The sequence below is a fragment of the Notolepis coatsorum genome (genome assembly GCF_963971535.1).
Source record: "Notolepis coatsorum genome assembly, chromosome: 17".
Classification (NCBI taxonomy): domain Eukaryota; kingdom Metazoa; phylum Chordata; class Actinopteri; order Aulopiformes; family Paralepididae; genus Notolepis; species Notolepis coatsorum.
The window spans coordinates 26,107,821-26,121,886 of record NC_140181.1 but is presented as its reverse complement, the minus strand read 5'-3'; the positions used below and the strand labels follow the sequence as shown (position 1 = coordinate 26,121,886).

Sequence of the window (14,066 nt, the reverse complement as noted above, 5' to 3'; positions counted from 1 at the left end):
GTCGTGTAATCACTTAGGAAGATTACACAAATAAATATAAAACAAGACTAAACAAAACAAAGAAAATAAATATTGTATTGGGAATCGTGCAGTTTCAAGCTTATGGATTATGATAGATTTCTGAAAAAATTAAAGCAATGCATACAGTGTGGACATAGAATGAGTATACAAATAGTTAGAATATGAGCAGTGCAATGAATTATACCTACATTAGCATAATCTAGACAGTCAAATAGTCTAATAGTGCAGTGCAATAAAATACTTGTCATCTAAGTACAATCACAGTCTGGATGCAATGAGTCCAAGCAGCAGAGTGTATTAAAAGGCTATGGTGAAGAGGTAAGTTTTTAGATAACTTTTGGAAATATTTAGTGATATAGCCTTCCTAATGTCCATAGGTAGGGTGTTCCATAGCTTTGGTGTGTAATTAGCAAAGGCTGATTTTGGCTTTAGGCTGTGGTTGGGAACCTTCAATAAACCAGTAGTAGATGACCATAATGTTCTAGGGGGCACATAGTTGACAATATAATTGGCAATGTGACTTGGTCCTGTTTCATTTAGTGCTTTGTATATAAGGAGGAGGACCTACAAATCGATTCGAACTATTATCGGAAGCCAGTGCAAGGTAGCTAACACGGGACTGATGTGGTCTCTCCTCTTGGTTTTAGTTAATAGCCTAGCTGAAGCGTTTTGAATGAGTTGGAGTCATTCTGTGATTTCTTTCGGGAGGCTGGTAATGAGTGCATTACAGTAGTCAAGTCGGTTTGAGATAAAAGCATGGATCAGTTTTTCAGCACCCTTTTGATTTATAAATGGCCGTACTTTAGCTACAGTATGTTTCTAAGGTGGAATAATGATGTTTTTGTCACCTTGTTGATGTGTGATTTAGCTTAGGTCTGAGTATGATAACATCAAGACTTGTAACTTCGGGTTTGATCCAAGGAGTAAGTTTCCCCATATTAGTCAGCAGCATTTCTCTTTTCATTATAGGGCCAACTACTAGGATTTCAGTTTTGTCCCCATTTCATTTTAGGAAGTTGTTGGTCATACATTTGTTTATTGCTAAGAGACAGGCAGAGATGGGTTTATAGCTGTGGGATAATATGGTTCAGCAGAGATGTACAATTGTGTGTCATCTGCGTAGCTATGGAAACATATATTGTGTTTTCTATTGATGTTCCCAAGTGGCAGCATGTATAGTGAGAATAATAGTGGACCAAGGCAGCTCCCTTGTGGAACTCCGAAATAGGTGTCATGTTTCTCAGAACCATGATCTCCAAGCCTGGCATATTTTCTCCCTTTGATTATGTTCTCTCTCTTGATATTATTTGTATTCAATGTTTTAACACATATACAAACAAAACAGGCAAAAATCAAGACATCAGATATGCACAACAACAATGACAAATTAAAAAAGAAAATAAATAAAAAGTAAAATATATATACCCCCTCCCCTCAACAAAGAAAAAGAAAACAAGACAACCAGTCACTCTTTCGTGCCTCCTACCAGTGTTAAATGTATCAAGTCTTAAATATTGAAATATATATAGACGCAATACAACAGAAGAATATTGCAGGGGATTTTGGCACGTTTTCTTTGTCCGCTACCCACACGGTTAGCTGTGTTGCTCATTCCACGAATGCACAATCCTTACAAGTTGTACCTCATTGTAAAGGTGACTAATCAGCCTTTCCAAAGATATAAAATACAATACCAATTGGTATTATTAAAGGGGAGGAATAATCGACCGAAATAACATTTCCGAACCTTTTTTGAGGAGTTTAGAACAATAATTTAGACTTTATTTGCACCCCATTTAGTCTGAGGTCGCTAAGTATTTCAGTAAAAGCAGTTTCACTGCTGTGGTATGTTCTGAAGCCTGATTGAAATTCCTCCATGAAGATGTTTTCTTAAAAACTAGTTTATTTGGATTTTTTTTCAAGTATCTTGCATGAATGGAAGGTTGGATATCGGCCAATAGTTGGTCAGTACATTACTGTCTAGTTTGAGTTTCTTTAGTATGGGTTTTACGACGGCAGTTTTGAATGCATCTGGGAAAATGCCTTTCAGAAGCAATGTATTTATAATCTTTAGGACATGATTTGAAATACTTTTGAATATTGGCTTAAAAATGCTGTGGGTATAGGGTCAATATATGTACAGGACGTGGAGGAGTTGCATTCCGTGACAGTTTTATAGAGCTCAGTTGAAATGCAAGTGAATTTTCCCATGGTTACTTTTCTGGACGGTTTACAGATGGTATCTGTGTTTGCATCAGGACTAATGCTGGCTCTAATTGATGTTATTTTGTTATTGAAGCTAGGGCCTCTGCTGACCTGGGCTGACCTGGGATGCACCGATATCAGTAAAATAGCTGGATTGGGTATCGGTAAAAAAAAAGAAAAAAAATTTTAATAATAAATAAAATAAGAAATAACCATTCAGTACATTTATATCTATGTGTTAATTTGTTACATTTAGTTTCACTAAGTTAGGAAAGTAATGTTTTAAGTCAAGCCTGATGTTGCACAAAATAATGATCCCAGTCTCTTCCACACAGTGACAGTGAGGCATACAGTTTATTAATTGAATGAAGTTTATTTTCTGTCTTTGTTACAACAAATCAAAAACACACTTGTGATCCTTTACAATTCTTAAAAACAAAATATATTTTAATACATAAAAAAAAAAAAAAGTGGATAAATTTTTTTAACTCGTTTGGAAAATATATTTTGGACAACCGATCTGACTTTTTCAGTCCCGATACCGATACTTGGGTTTGGGTATCGGCCAATACCGATACCGATCCGATACCCAAACCCAAGTATCTGTATCGGGACTGAAAAAGTCAGATCGGTGCATCTCCTCTGTACCTCCTCTGATACCCGTATGGATTACTAGATTGTCTGGGTTGCAGATTCTCTCCTGACAAAGTGGCTGCTGGGGCTGTCTACTGTATGTTGTGGGGCACCAGCACATTGCCACGATGTGATTGAGGAAGGACCTCCCTTTTGATCTGATCAGGATGGTCTTCAGTGGTCTGCTGGGTGGCTCTAGAGCTGGTTGTGATACTGATGCTGGTCCAAGCTGACAGGTCAGATCTGATGCAGAGGCTGGAGCTGGAGCCAGGGTAGAGGTTCTCTTTCTCCCCCCCCCCCCTCTCTTCCCCCTATCTCTCCTCACTAATAGGCTCAAGTGCACAAACTCTCACACTGCAATGTGTTCTCATGAGGATATGGAACAGAGAGTCTTGCAGCAAATTCAGAGGAAATATTTGTTCACGATTCTCCCGCTGCCACTTCTCCGTAGCTTTTGTGGTTAAGGTTAGGTTATGGTTATGGTTATGGTTATGGTTATGGTTATGGTTATGGTTAAGGTCAGGGACTGGTTAAGATCTCTCTCTCCCTCTTTCTCATTCCTCTCTCTATTGTTCTGACACTTGTTCTTTCTATGTACTCTTTATTTCTGTCTCCCTCTATTCTTTATTTCTATCTATCTCTCCCTCTCTCCCTATATCTCTCTCTCTCCCTAACCCCATCTCTCTTTCCCCTCTCTCTCTCCCCTCTCTCCCTCTATCTCTCTCTCTCCCTAACCCCATCTATCTCTCTCCCATCTCTCTCTATCTCCCTTCTCTCACCCCCCCTCTCTCTTTTCCTTTACAGTTCCCACTGCCCCCCCCCCTCTCTGCTCCATACGTTCCCCTACAGCTCCCCCTGTCTCTCTCTCTCTCTTAACTCTTGTGGGCTGTTAAGCAATTCTATGCATTCTCCTGGAACATGTGCAAAACAAATCGCTTTCCTCTTGAGGAGAGGTGGGGAGAGGAGAGAGAGAGGGGGGAAGGGATAGGAGATGTGAGATGGAATGGAAATGAGATAGAGGTGAGAAGAGAGGGAGAGGGGAGGGGAAGGGAGAGGGGAGGATAGAAGAGAAGAGTAGGGGGATTGAGGACCGGAGAGGAGAAGAGAGTAGGGGGTTTGAGGAGAGAAGAGGGGAATAGGGAGTTAGAGAAGATGGGAGTATGGGGTTTGATTAGAGGAGAGAAGAGGGGAGTAGGAGTCTGAGGAGAGAGGAGTAGGGGTTAGAGGAGAGGGGAGGGGAGTAGGGGGTTAGAGGAGAGGAGAGAAGGGGGGAGTAGGGGGTTAGAGGAGAGGGGAGAAGAGTAGGGGGTTAGAGGAGAGGAGAGAAGGGGGGAGTAGGGGGTTAGAGGAGAGGGGAGAAGAGTAGGGGGTTAGAGGAGAGAAGAGTAGGGGGTTAGAGGAGAGGAGAGAAGAGGGGAGTAGGGGGTTAGAGGAGAGGAGAGTAGGGGGTTAGAGGAGAGCGGAGAAGAGTAGGGGGTTAGAGGAGAGGAGAGAAGAGGGAGTAGGGGGTTAGAGAGAGGAGAGTAGGGGGTTAGAGGAGAGCGGAGAAGAGTAGGGGGTTAGAGGAGAGGAGAGTAGGGGGTAGAGGAGAGGAGAGAAGGGGGGAGTAGGGGGTTAGAGGAGAGAAGAGAAGAGGGGAGTAGGGGGTTAGAGGAGAGGGAGAAGAGGGGAGTAGGGGGTTAGAGAGAGGGGGAGACGAGTAGGGGTTAGAGGAGAGCGGAGAAGAGAAGGGGGTTAGAGGAGAGGAGAGAAGAGAAGGGGGTTAGAGGAGAGGGGAGAAGAGTAGGGGGTTAGAGGAGAGGGGAGAAGAGTAGGGGGTTAGAGGAGAGGAGAGGAGAGTAGGGGGTTAGAGGAGAGGGAGAGGAGTAGGGGGTTAGAGGAGAGAAGAGAAGGGGGTTAGAGGAGAGGAGAGAAGAGTAGGGGTTAGAGGAGAGGAGGAGAGAAGAGTAGGGGGTTAGAGGAGAGGAGAGAAGAGGGGAGTAGGGGGTTAGAGGAGAGGAGAGAAGAGTAGGGGGTTAGAGGAGAGGAGAGAAGAGTAGGGGGTTAGAGGAGAGGAGAGAAGAGTAGGGGGTTAGAGGAGAGGAGAGAAGAGTAGGGGTTAGAGGAGAGGAGAGAAGAGTAGGGGGTTAGAGGAGAGGAGAGGGGAGTAGGGGGTTAGAGGAGAGGAGAGAAGAGTAGGGGGTTAGAGGAGAGGAGAGAAGAGTAGGGGGTTAGAGGAGAGGAGAGGGGAGTAGGGGGTTAGAGGAGAGGAGAGGGGGTTAAGGGGGTTAGAGGAGAGGGAGAAGAGTAGGGGGTTAGAGGAGAGGAGAGAAGAGTAGGGGGTTAGAGGAGGTGGAGAGAAGAGTAGGGGGTTAGAGGAGAGGAGAAGAAGTAGGGGGTTTAGAGGAGAGGCGAGGGGAGTAGGGGGTTAGAGGAGAGGAGAGGGGAGTAGGGGGTTAGAGGAGAGGAGAGGGGAGTAGGGGGTTAGAGGAGAGGAGAGAAGGATTTTCCCCTCCTTAGCAACATTAGCTGGAGGCCCCCAGGCAGCTCTGACCTGAGCTCTGCCCCGGAGGGGGGGGGGGGGGGGGGGGGGTTATTGGCGGAGGAGGACTCACAGGCTGTAAGGAGAGGAGATGGGGATAGAATGGAACATGGGTCAGAAGTCATTTCCCCCCCTTTTTGTTTGCAGTATTAGCTTGAGGCCCCAGCACTAACATGCTTTTAGCGCTGGAGGAGAGGAGAGGGGAGGGGAGGGGGGGGGGGGGGCAGGACGGGGGGCACGGGGCTAAAGTCATTTAGCTATTTTCAGCAACATCAGCTGGAGGCCCCAGTACTACTGACAAGCCTCAGCCCTGGAGAGGGGAGGAGAGGAAAGAGAGGGATAGTGGAAGTGGAAGTGCGTTCCGAGGGAACAGCTTGGACTGTAGTTGACTTCCTGTTGCAGTGTTTGCTAATAGCAGTCAATTTAGAATGTTTATGTCTTGGGAAGTACCATTGGATATCGTTAAAATAGAGTATCGGTATCTGATAAAACCGAGACCAAGAGCCATGTCTATAGCATCCAAAGATCAAAGAAAATAGACTTGATTTGTTACATTTGATTGATTGATTGATTGATTGATTGATTGATTGATTGATTGATTGATTGATTGATTGATTGATTGATTGAAAACTTTATTAACAGATTGCAGAATGGGTACAGTACAGTACAGCTCAATACACACAATTGTTAAGGGATGCAGACCAGATAAAGACTTTCGTCTTGTTTACATCAGGGTCCCCATTTTCAATTCATCATGACATACACGACATACAGATAGACACTAAGTACTGCTACATCTATACATTTATGACATACCAGATTTGCAAATACAGTACTGTTTGTGATACAAAAAGAGTCCAGAAAATAGAGTATATACATTTGACGTAGAAACTGTACATTGGAGGATAGGTGGGGGGGGGGGGGGGGTGACACTGTACAACTGTACAAGCAAAACTGTACATTGGAATATTGACAAAACCATACTTGGTCATTTACTGTACATTGGGTTGGGTTAGGACATTTACAGGGGACACATAGAAGCATGTTAGATCTCTCTAATGAAGAAACATTTAGTCCATTTTGTCCAATGATCCCAAACTGATGGTCTAAGTCTACTGTTAAAAGTAATGACTGGATCAGTGCTCGGCTCTGAGTCATTATCTGCAGTGGGAGTGGTACAGTATGGGCCATCGCTGTTTATGTGGTCAGTATGAGTAAGAGGAAGTGGGGGGGGGGGGGGGGGGGGGGGGGGGGGGCAAGAGTGAGCGAGGATAAGCTATCGAGGAGGAGAGGAGTGTGAGAGAGATTGTTGGAAAGAGGAGGAGAGAAGAGGAGGAAGACGAGAGAGTGAAAGAGGACAGAAGTGTCTGTTAGTAAAAGAGAGGATAGGATTATATAGGGGCATGGGTGGAAGGAGTTCAGACATATCTGTATTTCACTGAAGTACTGATACTGATCGTAAGAGTAGTTGTCTAGAAAATAAAAATTAAATGTAAAAGAGTAACACACAAGAAAAGTACTTGAGTATTTTGTTACTTTCAAATGATTTTGTGCATGCTCCAATATTGTCCCCAAAAGTAGCTACTCCTTCTGGGGCGACAGTGGCTCAGGAGGTAGAGTGGTCGTCTGGTAATCAGAGGGTTCCCTGTTCGATTCTGGCTTCTCCCGGGAGTGTGTCGAAGTGTCCTTCAGACTTAACCCTAACTGCTCCTGATGAGCAGGTTGGGACCTTGCATGGTCCCTTGTATTTTAATAAGACCAACAACACTTGTGTCTTGTTATGTCCTGAATAACTGGTTTACAAAAGAAATCATTGTCCTCAGTACTCTTATGATCATATGAACATAAAACATACTCAACTTAAATATTTATGAAAGGAGAGAGAGGGAGAGAGAGAGAGAGAGAGAGAGAGAGAGAGAGAGAGAGAGAGAGAGAGAGAGAGAGAGAGAGAGAGAGAGAGAGAGAGAGAGAGAGAGAGAGATGAAAGGAAGGGCAGTGAGTTGGGGAGAAGGAGTGAAAAACACTTGTGAAGCGGATCACCTTTTGCAGTGCCGCTGGTCTCAGAAGGGAACAAGCTGTTCCTATAGAAAATGTAAATGAGACGAGGAAAGGAAGGAATTTAAAAGGGGGATCACGTCATGACGGAGCCAGGCAGAGGAGAAGGAGAAGGAGGAAGGAAAGCTGGCTCTTCTTCCTATAACTGTGTACATAGGGGAAAGCAGGGTCAGTTGGGATACTTTCATATCGACACAAAATAATAACCTTCCATTACTCACACACTACTTGAACAGGAATGAAAATAAATAAATATATATATTATATATATAAATATATATATATATTAAATTTTTTTTAGCCCAACTCAAATGTGAAAAGTAAGATTTTGTTGAATATGCAAGGAATGCATTTCCCAAAATTCTGTCTCATCGTGGCAGTTGGGACAGTGGGTAGGTGTCGATTGGGACAGTGGGTAGGGTTGATTGGGACAGTGGGTAGGGTTGATTGAGAAACAACACACTGTAGCACCCACTTACCACACTTACACTTTTACACTTTATATTTATATTATTGGTAAGAAAATTGCACATCTCTTCCTTATTCCTTATTGCACCTCACCACCACAAGGTGGCACCACAAGCTAAGCTATACCGCACCATTTTTGTACCAGATGTACATACTGTATATAGAGGTATACTGAACAATTGTTGTTTACACTTGTGTTAGGTGGGACCCTTACAAAAAACTGTTGCTAATCATTGACACATGCTAGCCTGTAATAATCCCCCCCAGAAAAATCTACTTGCATTTGGTATATTGCAAATATATGCCATCACACACACTGGCATTTAAAGGGTTAGAATTATTAAATGAATATGTGGTGTTATGATCAGGGCTGAAGTTGAATAAAAGATTGTATTTTTTTCAATCTGACATTACAAAAATCATACATATGCTAGCCTGTTTTTTAACAATAATTTGTGATGCCATCACAAACACTGGCATTTAAAGGGTACAAATAAAAAAATGCCTGCACCAGAATGCAGGAAATTAAGTCTTTGTAACAAGAAATGTCCTGGTGGGGGACCCCCTGCTTAAAAAGTGGCCTGACTGGGGCTATATTTTGCACTATATTTCCTGGCCTGAATGATATCCCCAGTCCGCCCTGGTTAAAAGCCTCCAATGCTTATTAGTGTGCGTGCGTTTCAACGTTTGCATGTTTCAACCATACATTTCCATTTATAAAAAAATATTATAATAATTTTTTTACCTCCTATATAATAGTGGGGGTCGCGGCTCTCTGACACCGTTATTTGGGGGTCCGGCCTCCTGAAAAGTTTGGGAACCCCTGAGATAGTGGGTAGGGTTGATTGGCACAGGGTAGGGTTGATTGAGACAGTGGGTAGGGTTGATTGGGACAGTGGGTAGGGTTGATTGGACAGTGGGTAGGGTTGATTGAGACAGTGGGTAGGGTTGATTGGGACAGTGGGTAGGGTTGATTGGGACACCTTCTTCTGAGCTCAAAAGCATCTGTTGAAATATAAATGTGAACACATTGGATCTATAATATAACTTATTGACAAAATAAACTAAATAGAAATATTACATTTGTAAAATAATTTGATAATTGTGTCAATTACTGACACATGAAATGTGCTTGTCTTTGAGTCTTGGCCCCGTTTAGACGGAAACGCTAGCAGGTGAATCTGCAAAAATATTTTTTCGGATGTGCCTTTCGTTTATACGGAAACGGCGTTTTTACGGGGTGAACCGCAAAAAAGTGAGACTACCTTCCAGGGTGGAATTCCTAGAAACGCAAAAGCTTTGCGCTCTCGTCTAAACTGTAAAACCGTATAAATCTGTTAAAACGATGACGAAAGGGTTGTCACGGCTCTGGTCGCGCGTACTGCTTACGTCACAGGTAGCAGGTATGCGCCAGTAGCCGAGACGGTAAACAAAGCAAGTATGTCTGACTATTATCAACGGAGATCACCTGAAGGCTACATTGGCAGTACTTTTAACCCTTTCACTGCCACACAACAGAAGGTTAACCCTTTACTATCACACAACCGGCTGTCGTGTGGCAGTGAAAGGGTTAAATACACAAGAATCTGTCCGCGGCGTGAGTGGACCCACTGTCTGTGAGTGACTCTGCTTTGGTACAATCACATTCCCATCCACAGTCCTGCGAATCAGAGGCAGAGTAGGGCGGGTCTTCACAGCACGTCATGTGACATATGCGCCAATCGTGTGACAGCGGGGCTCCATCGTTATAGCGTCGTCTGCACGGAGAATTCCACCCCAAAACGCTCGTCTAAACGTAAAATTAAAAGTGAAACCGCAAGATGACTTTTGCGGTTTCTGTTCACAAAACGCTCGTCTAAACGTAGCCATTTCAGTGGCACTCATCTGCTGGATTATATGATAACCTCCAAATCATGTGAGTCTTCGAGACAATAGTGGATTAGCCTCCATGTTTTCAATAGTCACAATGCTGTCCCTAGCAACCCATGGAGAGCGGACGCACCATCAACAGCCAGGAAATAAGCTTTCCGCTGATATGTATTGTGTATTATGGTATAACAAAACACAGTATGGTAGAAGAATACAGGCACAAATTTACTAAAACGCTTTAAATATATAATTGTAGATATAATATGAGGAACAGAAATAAGGTCTCCACTTTGAGCTTGAAAGTGTAGAGAGGGTGTAGCTGGATGTGTGCATTGTAGTGAATGGCATAGGCATAGCTACTTTCTAACTAGCTAAAAAAGACACCGTCCCAACTGTCCCCGTTTCCCAACCGACCCCGCTCTCCCCTACTGGGTCCCCGGTGTAATTTAAACCCCACGTTTAAATGGGAGACAGATTTACAGAGGTGTTACTGATCTGAGATCTGAGACCATTTAGGCTTGTGAAGAAAAGCCACAGTCCTTAACCCCTTCACTACCACACTACAGAAGGTTAACCTTTTACTATCACACTACACAGACGGTCTGTAGTGTGATAGTAAAGGGTTAACCTTCTGTAGTGTGGTAGTGAAACGGTTAACCCTTTGTCGTGTGGCAGTGAATGGGTTATCTTTCTGTAGTGTCACAGTGAGAGGGTTAACCATTTGGTAGTGCGGCAGTGAAAGGGTTAATATATGTGTTTCTTTACTAAGACATACTTTCTACCTTTATGTAAAGAGTCTTGAAAAGCGCTTCTTAAATAACATTTATTAGGCTATTAGTACAAAGGCTGACTGGGAGGCTGATTAGGGGAGGCAGATTGGTAGCCAGAGGGATAAACGTGTGTTCCAGATGCAGGGGTCTTAACCGCTACACCATCCCTGCAAACAATACCACACTATTTAACCCTTTAAACTCCCCTGGACCCACTGGTGGCTCCAATTACATAATTACCGCAGCACAGCCTGTCTTTGCTCACGGAGCACACGGTTTTAAATCAGAGGAGAGACTCCCAAGGTTTGTGATGCTATGGTAATGGTTGCAATATTCCGTTTATTTGTATATACAGAGATGTTGATGGTGGGGATATGAAAATACCTTATCCCGAGTATGACCTTAGCAGGGACAATAGCCAGTGTCCACTTTTACATTGACATTTTACATTTAGTCATTTAGCTGACGCTTTTATCCAAAGCGACTTAAGTTCTGTAGGACAAGTCATCAGGAAGGGCACAACTCTATCAGCTGAGTAACAATGTCCATCAAAGTGTTGAGTGCTACAGTGTAGGATAGTTTATTAGGACAAGTGCATGACAGTAAGGTTAGTTAGGGTTAGATTTTTTTATTTTTATTTATTTATTTTTCAGATAATGGTTGAAGAAGTGCGTCTTTAGTCGACGGCGAAAGATTGGACAGGTTTCGGCTGTCCTAACTGGGGTGGGCAGTTCATTCCTCCACCATTGTGCAGCAAGGACTGAGAAAAGGCGGCTTCTCCTTGATGACCCTCCCGGAGCTCCTATAGGAGTGGGTCTGATTGTGCATGTAAAGAAAAACACACTCAATGACAAAGTGTCACTTGATGACATCAGAGACTATAGTCTTGACTTTTTCTTGTAGGCTTAGGTGAGACACAAAATGTAGGCTTTAATGTACACAAACACAGTAACCCGAGCCGCCAGATGGTCTGTGACGTAGAACCATCTGGGAAGTTGTCCTTTGAAAGTGTTTGGACTAGGGCCGGCACTTTGAAAAATAATGATTGGTCGGAACCCCTGCATTTCGGGGCACAAGCGCATAACTTGAAGTGTAAAATTTAGTTTTTTGGGGTGCATTTTCTCTCTTTAGGTGTGTCGTGACAATGGTGGGAGGAAGTCTGCAGATGAGGGGTGGGGAACGATTCTTCTGTTTATGCCCCCCCCCGCCCCCCCCTTCGAAATGTCTTGACAGTCAAAATGACTGGCATGCAACTGTAATATGATCTCTCTCTCTCTCTCTCTCTCTCTCTCTCTCTCTCTCTCTCTCTCTCTCTCTCTCTCTCTCTCTCTCGCTCTCTCTCTCTCTCTCTCTCTCTCTCTCTCTCTCTCTCTCTCTCGCTCTCTCTCTCTCTCTCTCTCTCTCTCTCTCTCTCTCTCTCTCTCTCTCTCTAGGTGTGGAGCCTGCTATGAGGAGAGACCATGGACTGGGGAAGAGTAGGAGGAATCCTCTACAGGCCCTTTACAATGGAGACCAGGTGAGAAGTAGATGTATTAGTAAGTTAAACATCATTACCTATAGCAGTGGTTCTCAAACGTTTTCTGTCAGGCCCCCCTGTGGCAGAGCAAAATATGTTGTCCCCCCCCCCCACCCCCCCCCCCTCAGACTGTGTGTTTTTTTGTCAAGAGTGACTCTCAGACCTGACCTGTCCACAACGCCAGATTCCCACCCATGACTTGCCCTCCCCCTAACCCAGCCAAACAGGTTAGTATAGCGATCAGCCCAAGCCTCAAGCAATGCTGACTCCGGGAGTCGAGACCGCAGCCTCTTGCATTGGTGACGAGCGCAATCTCCGCTACGCCACCTGACCGCCCAAGAGTGACATTAGCTTTGTCGTATTTTCTTGACTTGAAAAAAGATGATTATACACATGTAAATCAATATCTTCCTTTTGAATAAAATAGGCTCACGAATCAGGATTGTTTAAGTTAATTAGCCTAATCCATGTCAAAAAGAGTAGCTTATAGTAATAATTTTATACACACACACACACACACACACACACACACACACACACACACAGACACACAAACAACACTCACTCACTCACTCACACACACATGCACACACAAGAGAGAGGGAGCATAGCTTATAGCAGACTTAATCATTTTAGAATAGTTCTGCTAATGAAGTGAAATATTTATTATCATCAACTATCCAGTTCGTTTTTATAGTGTAACATTTGGCTACTTCACATCATTGAACGTACAGACAGAGAGAGAGAGAGAGAGAGAAAGAGAGAGAGAGAGAGAGAGAGAGAGAGAGAGCGAGAGAGAGCGAGAGCGAGAGAGCTATACAGTAGCTATAACTAACGAAGGTTATCAAATGTGAGTAAAACGCACACTGAGTCCTGGCTTTAGGCAGAATCATGAACAGTGGAAATTTCATCAATGATGTTGACTCGTCGTAGACTAGCCGTTGCAGCCCTATAGCCGCAAGAAACATGCTGATGTCAAAACAATAGTTCATCGCGTTGATTCCCCAGTTGCTCGCGCACCCCTTTCAGGCCTCTGCATTCCCCAGACTTTGAGAAACTCTGAACTATAGTGAAGTGAATCACAAGGAGTCGACTGGTGTTTGCTCTTCCTACCAACTCACTGTTTCATTCGACCAGACAAGCCTAGCCTAGCATGTAGTCAACCAAAGGAGCCTAGCCTACCAAGTAGTCAGCCCAATGAGCCTAGCAAGTAGCCAGTCAACCAAACAAGCCTAGCCTAGCAAGTAGTCAACCCAACAAGCCTAGCCTACCAAGTAGTCAACCAAACAAGCCTAGCCTAGCAAGTAGTCAACCCAACAAGCCTATCTCTAGGTCGTCCTCGGACGGGCCCTCCATCGGTGCTTCCAGTCATCCCGATCCTCTATGCATCTGGCTTGCTCGCCGGTGCTTTCTGTTCCCACATCTCTCCTGAGTACGTCCACGTAGGTTAACGTGGGACGTCCTCATGATCGATGCCCGTGTGTTGGTTCCCACAGCACAAGTTTGCTGGTTGGCATCTCATGGTGTCTCTGGCAGTGACCTGCCAGCCTCATTCTCCTGACTGCCACTTTATCGCTCACCTTTAGCACCCCCCTATACAAGTTTGCATTAGTGACATGCTCATCCCTGTTGATGTTGAGCACCACACGCATCATTCTGGTGTAGCACCCATCCAAGGACTTCTGCAGGGTGGGCTTCAAGGAGATCGAGACGACACCCCGCCATAGTCCTAACAGACCTTGACTACGCGGACAACATCAGCCTGCTCTCTGACCAGGTGGAGCAGGCACAGGAACTCCTGTGCAGAGTGGAGACGGAGTGCGCCAAGGTTGGCCTTAGGCTAAATGCCAAGAAAACCGAGGTCATAATGTATAACATCCTCCCGGATCATCCACCTCTAAGGACAACAGGAGGCTCTGCTCTAAAGGAAGTCAGTGATTTCAAGTACCTGGGCTCGTGGGTCAACTCGTCCGAGCAAGACCTTAAAGTGAGGAAGGCACTTGCGTGG

At 44.4% G+C, this 14,066-nt stretch overlaps 1 protein-coding gene across 1 annotated transcript in view; it reads left to right on the top strand.

Annotated features, from left to right (window-relative positions):
- Positions 1-14,066, top strand: part of LOC311244605 (carbohydrate sulfotransferase 11-like) — a 76,243-nt gene that overhangs the window by 39,246 nt on the left and 22,931 nt on the right. The window contains exon 2 of the mRNA XM_084334202.1: positions 11,976-12,058. Within this exon, the coding sequence (XP_084190328.1) occupies positions 11,976-12,058 (83 nt within the window). The remainder of the gene's footprint in view (positions 1-11,975; positions 12,059-14,066) is intronic.